At 32.5% G+C, this 21,641-nt stretch overlaps 1 protein-coding gene across 1 annotated transcript; it reads left to right on the forward strand.

Annotated features, from left to right (window-relative positions):
- Positions 1-2,158: 2,158 nt before the first annotated feature.
- On the forward strand, positions 2,159-11,761 carry LOC147065372 (retinol dehydrogenase 12-like). The gene is made up of 6 exons (XM_085956972.1): positions 2,159-2,172; positions 2,347-2,702; positions 3,483-3,845; positions 6,607-6,728; positions 7,852-8,069; positions 11,474-11,761. The coding sequence occupies exons 1-6, from the start codon at positions 2,159-2,161 to the stop codon at positions 11,610-11,612; spliced, it is 1,212 nt and encodes a 403-aa protein (XP_085813098.1). The 3' UTR covers positions 11,613-11,761.
- The last annotated feature ends 9,880 nt before the right edge of the window (positions 11,762-21,641 follow it).

Here is a 21,641-nt window from a genome sequence, read left to right on the forward strand (position 1 = left end):
TAAATTGCATCTAAGCCGAGATTCTTCGATTTTAATTGCGTGCTTTCTAACCTCTAAACCGATGTTTTTTAAATTTGAAAAAAAAGATATAAGGATATAATAAATTCCAATTTTCGCTTAGGGTTTCCCTGGGTAATAGATTTACATACATTTTTATCGTAATTCTGATAATAAATCTTATGTCATTCATTCTTACCACCCGATAGAAATGTACCGAATTTGACACGTATTTTTGGTATATAGAACTCCATGATACTTCTTAATTTTTTATTTTATTTTTCTCATTACTTTTGAATATATATTTACCGATTAATAAACTTTTCTAGCTATTTTTCGATAACAACTTTACCTAGAGACATCACCTTAAGTACATATTACAATACATAGGTTGCCAGATTTATGTATACTTGCATACTTGTTTTAACTAAGATGTCATCACTTGCTAACATAACTTCATGGAAAACCCACTGCTCTCAGAAGTTATAATATTCATATTCGTTCCTTAATTTGCCGCCCCTAAGCAATGCATGATCTGAATGCCTCACGGAATGTCACTGGTTAGAAATCTGAAGTGACTGACCCATGATAAGGAGATGTTGGTACTGCAATTTGAGCGCCAACCTTTCATAGAAGACGAAAATGGAAGAAAAAGAAAGACATAAAAGACCGACTTTTTAAAATATGTCTCCAGAGAATTCTTCGGTTCTCCAGAAGAATCCGAAGTCGAAGAGTGGGGTCGACTTAACGATGAACCCGCCAAGCGAAGGGCGCTACGGGCCTCCCAATACCACCAGTTAAGCTGACGGCAGAAGGCATGATCGCTGGATGGACATAACTCACATAACAATGACATTTAAAATATTCTTAACAGTGGGGGCCACAGAAACTGTGAATTATAATAACTATCTGTTATTTATGGAATTATTATGTCTATCTACAAAGAAAAAAGCTGTTATTGAAATTAATTATACATTTACCTATGTATTTCGAGAAATCTTTAACTTGTTCTTTTTTTTTTTTCAGCTATGATTTATTCTTATGGTGTTTTGGGATTTTGCAGACTATTATATTTCTCCCCTCATCCATCGTGAAAGTCCTGGGATATTTTGGATCATACAAAAAGTGAGCTTTTATTGAGATTTATATTTTTTTAATTTAATAATAATTTAAATAATTGATAAAAATTTCTTAAAATATAACTGATATCTTTGTATCTTTGTTTATTGTTTTTTAATCTCTACCTAATGCGGAGTATTTTTGTTTTAATTATTATTACCTTTTGTCTACATAAATACATTTTCTCAATTTTGAAACTTATTTTGGAAATATGCCATATATCTACTTACATGAAATGACTATCCTACAATGGCGAACGGTGGAGGTAAGTAGTTAAGATATGACATAAATAGTGCACACTAGTCTATCAGTCATACGTATTAATAATTGTTTTCATTGTATTAATACTACAAATTGAAGATAGTATTACTTAGTTTTTAAAATTCATTAAACACTATGTATACCAAATCATAACAGATAATAGTCAAAAAGTATTCTATAAAATATATAAAATTATGCTTTATATTATCATAAATAATTTTGGATGTTTAATCAATCATCAAACTGCAAGCATTATATTTTCCCGTTAGGTGCGTTCTTCTATTGTGTTGATTGTTGACAGCTGGTACTTGGTTTCACGCAAAAATATCACGTAATTTTTTCTGCAAAATTATTGTAATTCAACCATTATTTTAATAATATTTTTTTACGATTTGTACCCGTTGTGAGGTATAATTTTCCACAAATAATATCCCATAACCCTCTATGCTAGAATTTCTCAACCGGAGACCACAGAAAATGTCAGCGTGAACAGCAGACTCTGGGAGCGGGGCAGACGGAATACAATATTTCAATAAATTATACAAAAACTATGTAATGAAAACGATTAAAATTATTACATTATTCATACAAACATACAAGATACTTTATAAAGAAAATACAAATTTATTACAATTCAAATATATATATATAACGCCACACCTACGTAGTTCATAAAATATATTTTGATTATTTTTATTAAACATTCAGTTTTTAATTTTAAAATAAACTGTTAAATATGTAATGTTTATTTCCAAATTATTCCTCCAAGAAACTATTACGGATGGAGACACCATTGTAAAATGGTGGCAAAATTAAGCTAATAATATATTATATTAATAAATTAAATTAGCTCTGTGATACACCCTATAATACGCACTAAATAATATGTTTGTAAATTAAGTAATAAAATTTGTGGTTAAATTGATACTTCTATTGAACTAATACGTAACAGGTAATTTTGTTATTCAGGTTCTTATCTCCTCTGATATCCGGACCGCTATTCAATGGAGTTTGTAAAACCAATGCACGACTGGATAGAAAAACTGCCATCGTAACCGGGTGCACTTCGGGGATTGGAAAAGAGACAGTGTTAGAATTTTATAAAAGAGGCAAGAAACTTTTTTCTGTCAGTCCCAAGCTGCCAAGAGACACCCGTCTAACTCAAACCACAAGCCTCAAAACCAGAGTCGAGCGTGCGAGGGCTTCTATAGCGACCAAAAGACTAGAGCGGCACAAACAAAGATCCATCAAGGAACTCAAGACTCGGACCATAACTGTTACTTCCCTTTCAGATCAAACTCACAGCGGCTGGGTTTTTGTCGAGAGTGTGCACACACACTCTCGGAATTTTTCACCCAACCGCGGCTCAAATTTTGATGAGCAAACTGCCAAGCCTATACTATAGATTATGTCCCAGAGATGAAGGGGATCAGCGCGTAATGCAGGGAGTCCCATAACCTAGGAAAATCCAAAGTCAAAAGTGGCTTTTTCTGTAAATGTTTAACACACCTTTGCACATTCACTGTTGATTCAATTAATACGTGTACATATAATGTAAGTAATTACCAGTAGTATAGTGGTACATAAAAATAACCAGGTCTCAGTTTTTAAACATCCTAATTATCTCTTGAGGACGGCATCTGCAACGAGGCCGAGACGCCGAGGAAAGAAGGACGAAGAACACGCGGTGAAAGCCCAAAAATCTCTTACCAATCTTACGATTCACCATTTTTCTAAAGCACATGCAACTATAACTGCAATGATAACGATTATTGATTAATCAAATGGAAACGATGGGATGCATTTTCCCATAATCACTTACTAATTGAACTGACTGATTGCTTTTTCGCATTTTTACGCCTAATTTTATGGTTTTCGATTGTTTTGAAGTTAAAAATAACAATAACAATAATTTTCTTTATTCACGAGACTCAAAACTACGTAGAACATAATATTGGTGAAAAATGCATGAAAAGGTCCCCGGCTTCACTACATCACTGGTAATTATACTAACTATACTAACGGATCCAGAAAGATAGTCAAGGGGAAGAGGGGTGGTCATTCAGTATGAAAACATAAGTCGAATAATAAATGATTTTTTACAGGAGCACGTGTTGTAATGTGCTGCCTTACCACCGCAGAAGCTGAATCTACAATAACTGACATCGAACAAAAGTGCATCATTCTAACAGGACTTGGGAAACTGGTGTACTACATCTTAGATCTCGGTTCATTGGATTCCGTCCGTCAATGTTGTGAGGAAATCGTGACAAACGAGAACAACGTGCATATTCTGGTGAATAATGCCGGCATCATGATGTATCCTCAAGGAAAGACGGTCGATGGATTCGAAACGCATTTCGGAGTGAATTATTTGGGACATTTTCTTTTTACACTGACGCTTCTGCCGATTTTAGTCAGGACCAAAGCGGCGAGGATTATTAATATAACATCAAGCGTGCATTTTTGTGAGTATTACTTAATATTATTTATAATAATATACCAAGCATAAACATATGTCATATACACAGGCGGGCGTGGAGTCCTTGCCACCCCCTTGGATGAATTGAATTTTAAATTTAATATATTAACGATTTAACTATTAAGCGCGAAAATACATTATGGTGCATGTCGCCTACTATCACGTGACATCACAGTAAGCTGCCGATACGGGAAGAAACTGTGTATTGTCGTTTTTCTTAGTGTTTAAAATCAGACTGATGCTCCCATCCTGTAGCGCATTTAGAACCTAAAAACGAACATTGTCAGTTAGCAAAATCTTCTGAAATCACCAGAACAACAATGAGGTTACCTCACGTTGAGCCACACTGCATCTACACCTGAACGACTCAATGAAAGTTTTTTATCATTTTATAGATGCCTACACATTTTCGACTCATGTCAAAATCATGTTTTTTGTTTTCAGTGCTCGGCACTATGTATTTTCCATAAGAATATTGTCTATTATCTATGGTCTGCAGGTTGGTTTCTGTTCAAAATATTATCTATGGATATAATATCACAAGTAATTTTAACGTACTGTTACGTCCCAGACAACAGATAAAATTAAAAGAAACAAGTTATGTTCTTTATCTTAGAGTTGTACTTTGATGAAAGTTGATCAGATGTATAATGTTGTAATATTACTTCATTTACATCTGATTGGGACAATAAGAACAGATATTTATTTATAATATCGATCTCGTTGCAAAAGGGTAGGTCGTCAGGTAACTACCCTTGTTAGGAAGATTATGGGCAAACACTTTAACTCTTCAAAGACTTTGTAGATATAAAACTTTTATTGAATATAATAATTATACAGACAAGTGCTTAGTAACTAATTACGATAGATAATGACAAAGAAACAGCGTTGTATGGAGTTTATATATCAACGGAAATCAATTAACCACAATTCATAATTTAATCAAATATATTTATCAACATGTGGATTTTATCATGCGTGCGTCTTGGCGTGCATCCTGTTTACTTGAGTATTTTTAATTGGTAGGCGATAAGGATGTGATTGCGGTTTTCCTTGAACATGAAGGTTGAGATAAGCATAATGCGTAACAGTACGCACACGTAGAAATTGTTAAAATTAATTAAAATTAGCATGAATAATTAATAATACTTCATAATAGTAATACATTAGAGTTCGCACTTTCTATACTTGAATTTAGAGAGGTGGTGATCGTTCAAAATATTCTGCAAAATGACGAAACCGCAGACTAGATTTGTCGCCGTGACAGCGTTACAGTGACGTGACATGCATCTCAATTTGATCACAACTTTAGTGTCATCGAACATCGGTTGGATAAAATAATAGTGTTCTACGCGTGTTAAAGCTTTGTGTAAGTACTCGGACACTAAGCAAGAAAATAAAATCATGTTTACAGTCGGCTTAACATAAAAAGTAAAATTAATAAAACTTCAAATACTCGTAAACACAACCGGTATATTAAAACTTGTACTTTGTATTATTACTTTTGATCAACTTATGTTCTCTTATTATCAAACCACTTTTTTTATTATTAATAAGCATGTCCTTGCTTTTTCGTACAAGGTGGTTGTTAGCAATTTTTAACAATCATAAACCCCCAGTCTTTGAGAAAATCATATAAATATATTGTATCATCACCGGGATCGAACCCAGAGCTCCCAGATAGACGGCCAGAGCCTTACGCACTGCACAACGAGAGCAACCTCAAACCAATGTTATGAAGCGTGGTCTACCCTAGATAGGCTGTTGATGGTGATGGCAATGCATAATAAATCATATGTCGTTTTTGAAGAAAATTTTACTAAATACACCACGTCACTATCTATATAATAATACCGAACGTATTTGAAAAACCTCACATACGCCGCCCGACGGGACTGGAATCTGTGATCACTGGATTCGCGCCAATGTGTTTTACCAATTAAGCTACGGGCATACTGTCTAATTTCGACAAAATTAATGGGTGCATGAAATGCTTATAGAATTGCCTAATTTTGGCTATCGTTTTTTGTGTTTTAAATCAATAAATTGTCCTAATTACTAACCGACGTCCAGAACACTTATTTACTTACAGTTATAACATAACTCTTATAACGTACTTGCACGTGCTAATAATTTAATAAACTATTTATTTTATTCAACGAATAATAATGATATTAATATGTCAATACAAACCTCTACTCTGCAGAGACCCATATGACCGTATTACGATCAGACAGGGTCAAAAGAAAAGAAACCAAACCATAATAGACAAAAAATATTCTTCTATCATATCATATAAGTAATGCCGCATACTATTAATTCTACTATGATAATGATTTGTACCTGTGTCAAAGAATACCTGTTTTCTCCAGGTACGATTAAAATATGCAGATTAATAAATGTCAGTCATTTTAAGTGTTTAAATACATTAGTGATTAAATTTACTTCTATCATTTAAAATTTATAATCCATACCTATAACTTTTTCAAATAACGCGACAAACAGCCACAGCTGTTTACTGGGTTTGGAATATGGATATTTTGAAGTATGAAGAATAAAATAATTTGCCAATTAAAAAAATGCTTTTAATAAATATTTATTGCGTAAATTCATTACCTATGTTTATAATAAGAAACTATTTATGCAAACTATGAAGAGTTTGTCTCGATTATGAAACTAATAGATCATACTTATTATAGTGCAAGGAAAACTTACACTATTTAAAACACTTTTTTTATTTTTTTCAGTTGGGGCCATTAATTTTAATGATCTTCATTATGACAACACCGAATACTGCTGCTTCAAGGCCTATGCGCAGAGTAAACTCGCCATTATTTTATTTTCAAAGGAGCTGGCTAGACGACTTCAGGTAACGTACCTATTATTAATTAGTTGTAGGTATTATATCAAAACCTAGCAATTACTGGACCAATGTTGATGAATTTTTCACAGCTTATATATATTATTAGTACTATTAGCTTAGCTTAATATTAGCTTGGTAATAGGATCCGATTTTAAGATTAAACTTCTCAAAAAAACGCACTTGCGTCAATTCATCAATAGAGTTGTGATCGTCATTTATTCGTGTCAAGAATTATCGAGATACTATGAGAAAAAAAATCTCATTACTCGAGACTTTCTTAGAGAAATTTCAAGATTCTCGTTTCTCAAGAATGAAGTTAGAAAATTTAAAGTTTAAGAGTTGAAAACCAAAAAGGTGTCGTTTCTAAAATTTCTTAAATTTCTTTGAGATTATTCTTTGAATGAAACAGCTAAAGAAAATGGTTTTCTTATTTTTTTTCATTCGCAAAAGACAATTTTTCAAGCAAAACAAAAAAAATCGAGACCGTCGGATCTGTACAGTTTTTTTCCCAGAAATTTACAGTACCTACATAGTCTGCTCGTTTTATAACTTTAATAAAAAAAATATATCAACATCTCGAAGAATATAAAAAATCGTAATCTCAGTTGAGAACTCATCCTTCACCGGGCAGACCGCTGAATTTTAATCCCCTATTTCTATTAAATGTAACGTAATGTTTGTAAACTGTACGCTATTTAATCTTTAAACTATTCTCTCCGGCAAGTTGTTGTTTATTAGATTCACCACACCATAGCTTTAACACCAAGTACATTGTATTTTCCATATATATATATATATATTTTGATACGGCTACACCGCTACATAGTGGACATAAGTATCTCCCCTTATTACCCATACATAAAAATGGTATTATTATATATTATGATATTAAATAGTTATTGTAAACTGTACGTTATTTGTCTTTAAACTGTTCTCTCTGTCAGGTTGTTGTTTAGTAGATTCACCACACTATAGCTTTTACACCGAGTACATTGTATTTTCCATATATATATATATATATATATATATTGATACGGCTACATAGTGGACATTTACTAAGTGTCTTCCCTTATAACACATACATAAAATGTATGAGAAATGTGTGAGACGAATTAACTTTTCTTTCTAGGCAAACAACATTGAGGAAGTCGTCGTGCACGCAGTCCACCCGGGCGTCCTCCGCTGCAAAATTGGACCGCACGTAGACCAACTTCTGGTCAAGGGCGCCAATGTAATTTGGTACATGGTCGGATGCGTCATGCTGAAGTCACCAAAATCTGGAGCACAGACCACGCTGCACTGCGCACTGGACGCGTCGTGCGCCAAGGAATCCGGACTGTATTACTGGTAAGTCGATTGCTGAATTATTCTTCGTCTTTTATGCCCTGATATTAGGAATCAATTTTATGGCGGCTGCTCTACCTTATAGCATGCGTAACAGGTAGGTATTCCTCTCGTCGATATCCAAATTGGTTATAAGACGTCCACCGTCTGCCAGCTCGTCATCACGCTTCGATAATACCTATCCAAAGAATTACTATGAAGTTTGCCCAAATGTTTTTATTATAAATACACGAGTTTCGTCCAACTCTCCTTCAGATGACTAACATTCCTTCACACAGAATAAATCTGCAGAGGGGGTGGAAGTTTGAAAGGGGAAACTTCGATTTACTTTACTCATTAATGAGTGAGGTAGATTGGAGTGAGTTGTATGAAATTTGTGACGTAAATGACGCGGTACAGCACTTTTACAACATTATGTATATTTTTGACCAGTGTTTTACAAGGAAGTCGCAATGTCGTGGTGGAAGGCGATACCCGAGGTGGTTTTCTCGGGAAGTTATTGGGGACATTGAGGTCAAACATTATTACCATAGAACTTGGAAGACTAAGCATATTCAGCAAGACTATGAAATGTTTAGTCTTTATCGCTCAAGAGTGCGGCAAGCTGTTCGACTGGCCTATCGAGCGCATATAGAAACGGTAGAAAATTGCATCCGCGAAAATTCTAAATCGTTTTGGGACTATGTTAAATCTTTAAGAAGGGATGGTGGGTTTGCCAATTCAATGAGTTGGAAAGGCGAAGAGGTGACCGGATCTGGAGTGGCAGAGGCATTTGCTGGTCACTTTAGGTCTGTTTACGCAAGTAGTAGTCCGAATCTGGATGTTGCCTCAACGTCAAGAAAACCATCACGCGGTGCCCAATCTATTGATATCCTTCCGATTGATGTTGCCATTGTGTTTAGGTTCATTAAAAAGCTAAAGAACACACGATCTTTAGGACCGGATAATCTCCCAACATTTTTTTAAAGGGGTGTATTGACTTTGTCAAAGGCCCGCTTTCATATATATGTAATCTTGTGATGGAGACGGGTATCTTTCCCGAATTGTGGAAGACGTCAAAGGTTACTCCAATCCATAAGAGTGGTACCGAGTCATCAGTGGAGAACTACAGGCCGGTGGCTGTTCTCTCGGCACCCGCAAAAGTTCTTGAGATGATCATGCATAACATGATTTATCCAAAAATTGAGTCATTTATAATGAATGAGCAGCATGGATTTAGAGTTGGCCGATCAACGGAAACTAATATGATGGTATTTGTAGATTATGTGTTGTCAGCACTAGATAGAGGCCAACAGGTTGACTGTTCCTACAATGACTTCTCAAAAGCGTTTGACAGAGTCGATCACGACATCCTGTTGGAAAAACTCCAACTAATTGGATTGTCCGATCGTTTTCTGAAGCTATTCGGGAGCTATTTTAGGAATCGTCAACAATACGTATCGTATGGCGTCTATCAGTCACAGACGTTCAATACATTTTCTGGTGTCCCTCAGGGCTCAAACTTGGGGCCATTGCTGTTTACGATTTTTATAAATGACATAGCAATGATCATTAAAATGCTATGTTTTTGTTGTTCGCTGATGACCTGAAACTCTTCGTGGAAGTTGTCACCTTGGACGATTGTCGTCAACTCCAACTTGATATAGACAATATATTAGATTGGAGCAGGCGTAGCAAACTGGACTTCAATATTGAAAAATGCAATATTTTATCATTTACCAGAGCCTCGCGAGTATTATTTTTCCAGTATTCGATGCATGGCAGAGTTCTTTCGCGAATACCATCTGTAAGGGATCTTGGCATTGCGTTTGACAGTAAGCTATCATTTAGTGGTCATATAGCTATCATTTGTAAAAAGGCGCTACAAATGTTGGGCTTCGTTTTGCGTACTTCCCGGGTCTTTTCGGATGTTACTGTATTAAAAATTCTTTATAATTCCTTAGTGAGAAGCCGGCTTCAGAGTGGGTCGATTTTTTGGGCCCCGCATCAGTTGAAATATGACCTTATGGTGGAGCGAGTTCAAAAGAAATTTTTGAGACTCCTTTATTTGAGGTTATATGGATACTATCCGTGGCTTTATCCAACTGACTTTCTCTTAGGTATGCTTACATACTGTAGTTTAAGTGCTAGAAGATATCAATATTTGGCCACGTATTTTTTTCGACTAATACGTGGTGTGAATGAGAACTCTGCCATTCTTGATAATATTGACTTGTGTCCCCCTGATAACTATCTTAGAAATCGGGAGCATCAGTTGTTTGTTCTCCCGAGGAGCAGAACTAACCTGCCATTGGTGATTCCAATTGGGAGGGCAATAACTCTGTTCAACCAAATTGCTTCGGATGTTGATATATTCCATCTACGTGAGAATGAGTATAGGTGGATGTTATTTTATAAATTCTTAAAATAGGGTCTGCTTAACTCATCCGGTGTACTTCCTTGTACCTATATACTTCATATTTTTTGTATTTACATATTTATACTGTAGAATAACTTAATATTGCATAATTACAGTATTACATAATACTGTTTTAATAATATTTCTTTGTTTCTAAATGTCATGTTGTGAACGTCTTAAACTTATAATTTGTAATGTCCACAATATGTAAAATAAATTAAAATTGAAAATTGAAATTGAAAATAATATTATGGTCGATATTCGATTGAATGATAATTATTAATAACTATGGACGCTTTTCAATCAAAAATTTGGCGATAGATGTCGCTCTAAACTAAAAATATTTATTATTATTACGTACAATTATTTATAGAATAATAATCGATCAACTTATATCGCAAAAGACGCGTTGAAAATATAGATCTCTAAAGTAAAAGATAAAGAAAGTTAATTTTGATTACAATTTCCAAATTCATAGGGGGGACATGCTCGTCGAAGGTCAAAATTGAGTTTTTATTGTATTTTCTAACGATGATCCTGGACACTCCTTAAACGTTGTAGATAATCTATTTATATAATTTTGAAGCCTTATTATCCTTTATAGTTATTTTAAACATTTGATGGCTGCATAAAGTATTTTTGTTACATAAAATAGTATTCTTTTAAACCTCTCGCTCTAATGTTTTAGAATATAGTCATATTTCGGTACATAACTGTGCAGTGGTGTTAAGATTTTTTACGTTTATTAATTATTAAACGCATTTATGAAACCATTAGTATAATTTATTACGAGATAATTTTTATCTAAATAGATTATCTACAACGTTTAAGGAGTGTCCAGGATCATGGTTTGAAAATACAATAAAAACTCAATTTTGACCTTCGACGAGCATGTCCCCCCTTAACGTACATAGCATTTTATAGACATGTTATTTAATTTACATTGTATCTACGCCAAATAATATTATTTATTAGGTACCTAATGATTGTTTTATTTCTTGGTTCACAGTGACTGCACTCCACAAACCCCATCCGAAGAAGCCAGGGATCCTGAAGTAGCCGCAAAGTTATGGGATGTCTCTTGCCAAATGGTTGGATTGGACATTAACCAAAAGGATCAGCTGTCACCTTGCTCAAAATTGTTATGAATACAATTAAATAATAAATTTAAACAAAGTTTTTTACTTAAATTTATAAATCTAAATTTATACAATTAATTATTTTCATCTAAAATCTATGTTGCATGTAGAAGACGGAGCTCTCTGAGGTTTTCGTATCACTGGGAAATTGAAGTTTGTTATACCTCTATGTAACTTGTAACACATAATGTGTTTTCTTTTTCACAGTTTGTATGGAATTTATATTATTATGGTTAATTTTTTGCTTCCATTTAATATAGTTAGGTTTTATCTCTATAGAAAAGGGTCTTCTTCAATGTCGATGTAGAAACGTCATTTTAATTATTAATATTAATTCGATTTCTACATTATGTGTCAGCGTATTTATATATCTTACAATATGTATAAAGTAGTGTTGAAATGCTTTGATGTCCTTTTATTTTTAGTATTCAGTGACGTCCGTTATTATGTAAATTACCGTGTAGAATGGTAGCTAGATGTAATTACATGAATAATGTGGACGATAACACGGATCATAGACAAATACTGCCACTTTGGGTTGCTAAAAGGTTCTTGAATCCCCGCCTCTTAACCCTTAACCAGGCAACAAGAACTTATTACAGCAGTAATTTATTATTTATATATATATTATTTATTATTATAATAAGCAGCAAGCATTATAGGAATATGGAATAAACTATCACTGTCCAAAATATTAGTGTACATTTTGAGGTGTTGATTCTAATTATGTACCTACCTAAAATATTGTAGTGTATGAAAGACAATATAGAAGTTTGTATTTAAGGAATATTTTACGTGCACACAAATAAATGAAACGAATACACAAGATTTGAGAATGTAACTGACCTTTTCTTAGTGAGGTTTTCCAAAGTATGTATATTTAATTAAGAATAATCTCACGTGAATTATTCATTGAATTGAAAATTGTCTGTTAATAATTTATTAGCAAGTGCCAGAGCCTACGTTCAGACTAAAATTTGGAGAGATCCTGAAAGTAAAGTTCACTCAAGGTAAGTATCTACTATTTGTACCTTGATTGAAAATTGTAAAGCGCTTCAGTTACATGGCTTTTAGTTCTGTTGTAATGAAAGGGGCAGGTGTCAAAGCACATCAGTCAGAATTAGATGTCCTGCGCCATATTTTTTCAAGACTTTTTCTAATAGGTATGCTTATTAGGTGTTGTAAACTTAAATGCTGTAGAATCCATATACCTCAACATTATTTTGTCTACTTCACGTAGACAAGGATCTACTGCGATATCATAATTTTAGGTATTTGCGAAATGCTTGTTTTTATCCCGGTGATTGACTTTTCAAATAAAATAATATATGAATATTATTTCGTATATTTTACTGCAATAGTTTTTATTGGATTTAACTGTATGTTGCTGGCTGACATATAAATATGAACTAACATGGATTTCAATACTTTGTAATTACATTACCAAGCAGTGTTGCCATCTGTTTGTCACCGAATTATAGTACACAGTCCCAAAAATTATCTTCTAAATCTAAATCTTCGGTTGAACATTTATAGGTTTTTGTTTGTCACAAAAACGTAATGGGGAATTTGAGTCATATTTTTTTATCTCTTTCGGTCAAACAAATTTTACCGGCGAATCTGAAAAAATCTCTTTCGTTTCGAGGACTTTTTTTACCTCTCAAACAAATTTTCTTTTCTCGGATAAATTTTTTCCTCTATTACGAAATTAAAGTACTTCGCACCAAAATGGTACGGAAATACCAAGATTATGGTAGTTTTGGCGATTTTTTAAAATATAGAAACGAAATCATTAGAAAAAGGGTACTTTTTCCGATACCTGTTAAAAATTATAGTATTTTGGGCGTACTATACCCTTTTTATATCGTACATAGTACGCGGATCAAAATTATAGTACAACTACTATTAATAGTTATAGTACGGTTGGCAACACTGTTACTAAGATAATTTTATTTTATCTATACTTTATATTAAAACAGGATAAAGTGATATAATTAATGATTTTTAATTAGTGATTTTCACGTTGTTAAACTTAAAAATATAATAATTAGTAGTAATTTAAGTATTATGTGTTGTAAACGCCCAAGATAGCCGAGCGGCATATACGTCGGCTTATAAGGTCGTGGGTCCCAAGTTCGAATCCTGGGTCTGGAAAATACACATATTGTTTTTCAATTTGTATTTGGAGTCAGAGTATGGACCTAATAGGTTGCGCAAGTGGCTAACATCCATTTCACGTAAAAACAAAAACAAACTGTTTGTACAAAACCTCTACTCTGTGGATGCACATGTGATGTTATTAGGATTGGACATGGTAAAATAGTAATGATAATAATAATTTTAGTGTATTATTATATTTATCAAATACTAGCAGAGCCAGCTGGTGGTCGCCAGTCTGTCTCGCTAGGTATTGCAGACGGCTTGGCGGTATTGGATAGTAATATAATTGTGTGTGCATAGACGGCGTCATAGTTTTCCCTTCGGGATGAATTTTCATTCTCCTCAGACAGTTTGACATTTCGCTGATTTGTCAGTTTTACGATTTGAAAATCGTCGCTGCCAATATAAATTTAGGGTCATATGCGTAGTATATTCTGGAGTTTGGCCTTCACAATATCGTCTGACACCACCTCAGGCTGCTTGGACTAGCAGATCAGCTGGCAATCGCCGATCGCTACTACTGAAATTTTAATTTTAATACATTATATGTAGGTGTGCATTTAAATAATATGAAAAATAATTATACATCTCAATCATTTGAATATACAGCAATACATGTGATTAATATAAATAGCGATCCAATATAACGTAAATATTAATTCTTTCGGGTCCCATTTAGATAAAAAAAAAAGTTAGCAGCGTAAAAAATAAATTTATTATTTTGTTTCATTGTCTATTAAAAATAAATGCTTGCAGCCATAGAATATTATTTAAAAATCAAATTTTGAATTAAAAATTAACCTTAAACAATATAGTTTCCTGGTGCGGGACATTCATATCGAGACAAATGTTGATAAATAATAAAGCAATACATATTATATATGAGAGGAATAAACCAATTCTGATAAGAATAGGAATTTATAAGACCTAAAGATGTCGAATCAGCTTAAAGAGACCTTCATACAGCAGTGGATTGATACAGGTTGATGACGATAGTGACGCTATAAATGGGTAGGTATATAAAATCACAGATTAAAACAAATATAACAGTTTATATAACCAAGGAGAGTAGAATTAGGTTGAGATAACCTTCATCCAGCAGTAGATTGATCTTGTTTGATGATGGTAATGACGATATTATGAATGGGTAAATATGATATCAACAATTTTTATAAATATAGCAATTCATATGACCGACAGAAATTCAAACAACTTAGAGAAGCCTTTATCCACCAGTGGATTGATTCAGGTTCATGATGATAATGGCATTATAAATAGATATAATATAATATCACCAATTTTGATAAATACAGCAATTCACATGACAGAAAGGAGTAGAATCAGGCTTATGGGAGGCCTTTATCCAGCAGTGGATTGGTTCTGGTCGATGATCATAAGGATGATAGAAATAGGTATAATATCATAAATTCGTTAAACCGGTAGTAGTAGAATCACGTTACGGAACCCTTCATCCAGCAGTGGATTGATCCTAGTTGATGATGATGACGACGATATGAATATGTAGATAAATAACATTAGCATTTTTAATAAATATAGAAATCCATTTAAGCCATGGAGGCCTTCATCCAGCCGTGGATTGATTGAGGCTCGTTATAATAATTGCATTATCAGATAGGTAAATAATATTATAATATCACCAAATTTGATAAATATAACAATTCATATTGTGTAAGTAAGGAGTAGAATAAGGTTGAGGAGGCCTCCATCCAGCAGTGGATAGATCCAGATTGATGATGATAAGGATGATGAAAATAGTAGATATTATACAATATCACAAATTTTGATAACTAAAACAATTCGTATATCTAACAGGAGTAGCATCAGGTTGCGGAGCCCGTAGTGGATTAGTATAAATATGTAGATATTATAATAATTATATCACCTGTTGTTATGCTGTCTTTCACGTAGTAATATCAGATTGATTAATAAAATAAAAAAGTAAATTTCTTTCATTCCTTCAGCAGATTCAAATTTGCCATATTAATATGACTATATTGTAATCTATGGAAATTGGTAGCCTTTAGGTAATTATTCAATAAAAAAAATAGTTTGTGAACAGCCACAAAGAAGTATTTAAAAAAAAATCAAATTTGGAATACAATTACGTTATCTATGGAATTAAACCAGTGACAGCGCTGGCAAACTATGCGAGGATTTCGAATCGTTCCAAAATTATGGTTTTTTCACCACAAAAAAATTAAGTGCGCCAATGTGTACATAGTAACATTTGAATAAAAATAGTTAGTTTACTAACTGAGCCAGCTGGCTCTCGCCAGTCTGTCTCGCTAGGTCTTGCAGACAGCTTTTCGTCATAATGACTTGGTGTTGGAATTTAATATAATTGTAAAGTATGTATAGACTGCGCCATAGTTTTCCCTTCGGGGTGGATTTTTATCCACGTCAGATAGTTGAAAATTTAGCTGATTTGTCAGTTTTATGATTTGCATGTCGTCACTGCCAATACAAAAACCTTCTCAATATCATCTGACACAATTTCAGGATGCTAGGCCTAGCAGAACAGCTGGCAATCACCGATTGCTACGACTGTCATTTTAATTTTAATACAAATATGTGTAGGTATGTGCATTTAAATAATATGATAAATAATTATACATCTCAATCGTGTTATTATAATTCGCGAATATTAATCTCTTTCGGGTCCCATTTACATAATAGAAAAAGGTTAGCAGCATAAAAAATAAATTTAAGAATTATTTTGTTTCATTGTCTATAAAAAATAAATGCTTGGAGCCATAGAATAATATTTTAAGAATCATATTTTGATTTAAAAATTAACCTTAAACAATATAGTTTCCCGGTGCGGAACATTCATATCGAGACTGATAGTTCATAAATAATAAAGCAATACATATCATATCTGAGTCTATTCAATAATGTCAGTAAATTCTGATAAGAATAGGAATTTATAAGACCTAAAGATATGGAATCAGCTTAAAGAGGCCTTCATCCAGCAGTCGATTGATAGAGGTTGATGACGATAATGACGATATAAATGGGTAGGTATATTAAGTCACAAATAAAAAAAAAATAGCAGTTTACATGGTGAAGAAGAGTAGAATTATGTTGGGATAACCTACATCCAGCAGTGGATTGATCTTGGTTGATGATGATAATGACGATATTATGAATGGGTAAATATAATATCAGCAATTTTGATAAATATAGCAATTCATATGACCGACAGAAATGCAAACAACTTAAAGAGGCCTTCATCCACCAGTGGATTGATACAGACTCATGGGCAATATAAATATATATAATTTAATATCACCGATTTTGATAAATACAGCAATTCATATGACAGAAAGGAGTAGAATCAGGCTAGGGAGGCCTTTATCCAGCAGTAGATAGGTTCAGGTCGATGATGATAAGGACGACAGAAATAGGTATAATATCACAAATCCGTTAAACCGATAGTAGTAGAATCAGGTTGCGGAACCCTTCATCCAGCAGTGGATTGATCTTGGTTAATGATGATGACGATGATATGAATATGTAGATAAATATAATATCACCGATTTTGATAAATACAGCAATTCACATGACAGAAAGGAGTAGAATCAGGCTTATGGGAGGCCTTTATCCAGCAGTGGATTGGTTCTGGTCGATGATCATAAGGATGATAGAAATAGGTATAATATCACAAATTCGTTCAACCGATAGTAGTAGAATCACGTTACGGAACCCTTCATCCAGCAGTGGATTGATGATGATGATGACGATATGAATATGTAGATAAATAACATTAGCATTTTTAATAAATATAGAAATTCAAGACTGTCAAGAATACAATCAACGTGGAGAGGCCTTCATCCAGCAGTGGATTTATTGAGGCTCGTGAAAATAACGCATTATTTTATATAGATAGGTACATAATATAATATCACTGATTTTGATAAATATCACAATTCATGTGTAAGTAAGGAGTACAATAAGGCTGAGGAGGCCTTCATCCAGCAGTGGATAGGTCCAGATTGATGATGATAAGGACGATAAAAATAAGTAGATATTATATTATATCACAAATTTGGATTACTATAACAATTCGTATTAATTTCTTTCATTGTTTGCAATGGCAACTTTATTAGTTTAATATGACTATATTAATCTATGGAAATTAGTAGCCTAGGTAATTAATTATTCAATAAAAAAAGAGTGCGTGAACAACCACAAAGAAGTATTTAAAAAAAATCAAATTTGGAATTCAATTATGTTATCTATGGAATAATTCCACATGTTGTTGGTTAGTTTTTTATTAAACCCTGCCTAAACCAAACAAAAGTAGTTTAAAATATTATTCTATCTATTAAAATCCTTTCAGCACATCTATTGTGTCTGCGTTAGATATAATTATCATGTTATTTAAATGTCGTAATTAAATAGTAATAAAATAGTAATTAAATACTCAGTGGTGAATGAGTTAAATATCCAAAATGATGTATGATTTAATGGCATAATTTTTAATATTTAATAGACAGATGCGTATTATGACTTGGTTTTCCCAGGGTTTAATTGAATTTGAAAAACTAACGAACACCATCTGTAAATTGTAATCTTATTTCAATGTAAAGCCTAACTGACAAAGCTTAGTCTGTACTATCTATGGTGGATCCACCCTACCTCCACTTATCGCCGCAGCCGGATAGTCTAATTTTTCATACATTTACATTATTGCGTTACAATACGTTTTATTTATCCAATGGGGGAAGATCCCATTAGATTGAAAAAATGTAAAATCTATTTCTCATAATGTCTTTTAAGATATATACCTACTCGTAATTACCACCCTGAAGGGGTGTGTCCATATGCTTTGCTTTGGAGCAAAAATACTATTTTATTTTAAAATTAGTAGGTTTTTAATAATACTACTGAATAAATCCCAACATGCTTAATTTATTATTTAACAAATTATCTGGGCGAGGAAATAAAAATGATATTATTTTTTTCACGTACAAAAATGGAAAAGTAGTAGCTACTTACTTATAGTACCTACCTAATTATGGTGTAAAATAGTAATAATTGACTACTATTAGAATATTATTTGCCAATAACCGATAAGATATAAGCGATGTTACGGGTAATAAAGAATAAATGATACGTAATGTCATTTTTACAATAATAATAAGAAGAAACAATATTGCAATTTAATAATTATTAATAACATCGCGAATTAAATATTATTTGTAATAAACGTGACATGAATTTCATTTACCTACCTACCTAAATGTAAAAAGAATACTATTACATAATATATCAGGATAATCAAGGTGTCTGAAATTGTTATTCATTGATAGTAGTATTAAAATTCTCCATTATTACTATTGGCAATGAATACACATATAATATTGCAATAAATGTCTATGCTATTTGAAATGTCACATTACTGTTATTAATTCAGATTTGTGAAATTTCGATTATATAGAAGGTATTAAGCGACATTATAATTGATTTGTGGTAGATGGACGGCAACATGGGAAAATGTATGGTGACAGATATAAAACGCTATTTAAAAACGATATTATCTGTGATTGTGTCGAGTTTTATCAGATTGTGCCGGATTCAAATGGAAGTAGATTCGGACTCCAAAAATTTAAGTGAATTCCTTTAATAATTAACAAAATGGTATTTAAATACCATTGGGTTCTCCAAAATCTCTTGGGATAATAATATATAGGAGATTAAGCGACGAAGATGTAATTTTGTTAGGCGTGAACAGTAAATATGGCGATTGTATACGGTATGTAAGAAAATATCGGATATAAACGTCACGTGTAACCTGTAAAATCATGGAAATTTCTGAAATGTGTTAAATTCAAACAGTAGATAATTCGGTAGCGCACATATTGAAGTGAAGATGTAAAATATCGCTATGTAGGTAAAATGTCGCTTAAATGAGCAGTTGGTGCGTTTTCCAAAATCTCTTAGGATAATAATATATAGGAGATAGAAGATTATATTGATGGTATATATACGTATAATAAATAACCTTTTTTATGTAATTTAGATTAATAATTTATTAACCGAACGATGTTGAATACAACCTTTTTTACATATTGATCCCTCTCCAATTTTTAGTTTGTCAGTAGTGCGATTTCTATGCAATAAACAATGAATGCCTTTATAACTCTTCATGGTTCATATGCATATTTTTAGTAGGCCAAAGGTAATTTTTTTACATTCATATTGATATATTTTTTGGTATCTTTACAGAACGAGGTTTTCTTCAAAATCTTTGAATATACTCTGAGAATATACCCATGCGTATTATATTTTGTTAATTAGTATTGATTGAAATGGCAATTGTGCGCAGTAATAATGTACCTATACAATAAATCCTATTAAATTTGTCAAAATTATGTTTTTAATTATTTTTCTCTAAATAATATCCATTTTAACTATTTATTCTGCAAAAATAAATTTAAACAACGGCAATATTTAGTTTTTTGTACGCGCAATATATTGCATTAATGAAGGCGTACGTCACCTAAAAGTCATTCTAAACAGAATTAAATAATTATTCTAATTAAAAAAAACAACGGATATATTTTTAGTTTCAACAAAATATACCTATAACAGACCTACACAGATAAATAATTGCACTTCATGAGTTCAAAGTTGAACTTGGTTGTTAAATTAATATCTACACAATATATTGAACAAAAACATAATGTCTACTAATGTAGTTAAAATGTGAGTATTAAGTGGCGTAGTTATGACATTAAAAATAATAACAAACTTATGCTGGATTTACTAAACATACTAAACGGATGTCGTTGAACCTTTTCTCACAGTGAAAATAAATTACTTTACATGATGTAGTATGTAGGTGTGGATACTAGACACAAGACGCAGTAAAATCAATGGCAAGAAAATATAATATATCAGTGGCGAGGGGCAGAGGTAGGCTGTTTAGATTCGACATAAATAATGCACATTAAACTTTGTCAGTCATACTTATTTGTTTTGATTGATCTAAGAAAACAATTTGCAGATTGTGCTGGTCAGTTTTTAAAATTCAATGAAGCCCTGTCTAAATCAAACCATAATAGTTTACTGATATGCTATGGGCGACCCGAAAAACATAGTGCACAGTTTTTCGTGCATATTTATTTGTTTTCGTTGAATTAAGAATACACATATATATATATATATATATATGGTGTTGGTTAGTATTATAAAATTCATTAAGCCCTGCCTAAACCAAACCACAATCGATTAAAAATATTATCTTACTTATCTATAACATATCTAAAATTATGTACGGTTTAATTGCATAATTGTAGATATTTAATGGATAAAAGAATATACTTAATTGAATTTTAAAGACTAACAGACATTATCTATACATTGTAGTCTTAGTTCAATAAAAACAAATAACCACGACTGACAAAATTTAGTTTGCACTATTTATGTTGAATTTTAACAGCCAACCCCCTTCGCTTCTGCAATATATTGTATTGAATACACAGCGTTCGATATATTGAAATACAAATAAAATGAAACCATGGTTTGATAATAATTTCTTGTTTCCATTGAAATATTTTTATATTACCTAAAGTCCTAAACAATCGAATCTACACAGGACTAATGGATGTAAAAAAATGGGTACGTCAGCAGACTGAAGAAGAAAACTTAATCTCAAGCCAAAATAATAATAATTTAATATTTGTTTGAAATCAACCCAGTGACCTAAACTTAAATGATGCAATACAAATTGGGGATGGAGGGTAAACTGAGGCATTCAGTTCTGGTACTGTGTATTTTAATATTTACATAGGTATACCCTCTCAGGTTATTTTACTTTCGTCAACATATTACTTCTTATCAAATTACGGT

The sequence above is a fragment of the Rhyacophila brunnea genome, unplaced genomic scaffold, assembly GCF_057557595.1.
Source record: "Rhyacophila brunnea isolate RB1 unplaced genomic scaffold, BYU_Rbru_1.0 scaffold_6, whole genome shotgun sequence".
In the NCBI taxonomy this organism is placed as follows: domain Eukaryota; kingdom Metazoa; phylum Arthropoda; class Insecta; order Trichoptera; family Rhyacophilidae; genus Rhyacophila; species Rhyacophila brunnea.

What these genes read in the sequence shown, in the direction of transcription:
- LOC147065372 (XM_085956972.1), top strand. An exon ending in CGGCTGGGTTTTTGTCGAGA is followed by an intron (nt 2,703 to 3,482) that starts GTGTGCACACAC and finishes GATTTTTTACAG; the next exon opens with GAGCACGTGTTGTAATGTGC. An exon ending in AGCTGGCTAGACGACTTCAG is followed by an intron (nt 6,729 to 7,851) that starts GTAACGTACCTA and finishes TTTTCTTTCTAG; the next exon opens with GCAAACAACATTGAGGAAGT.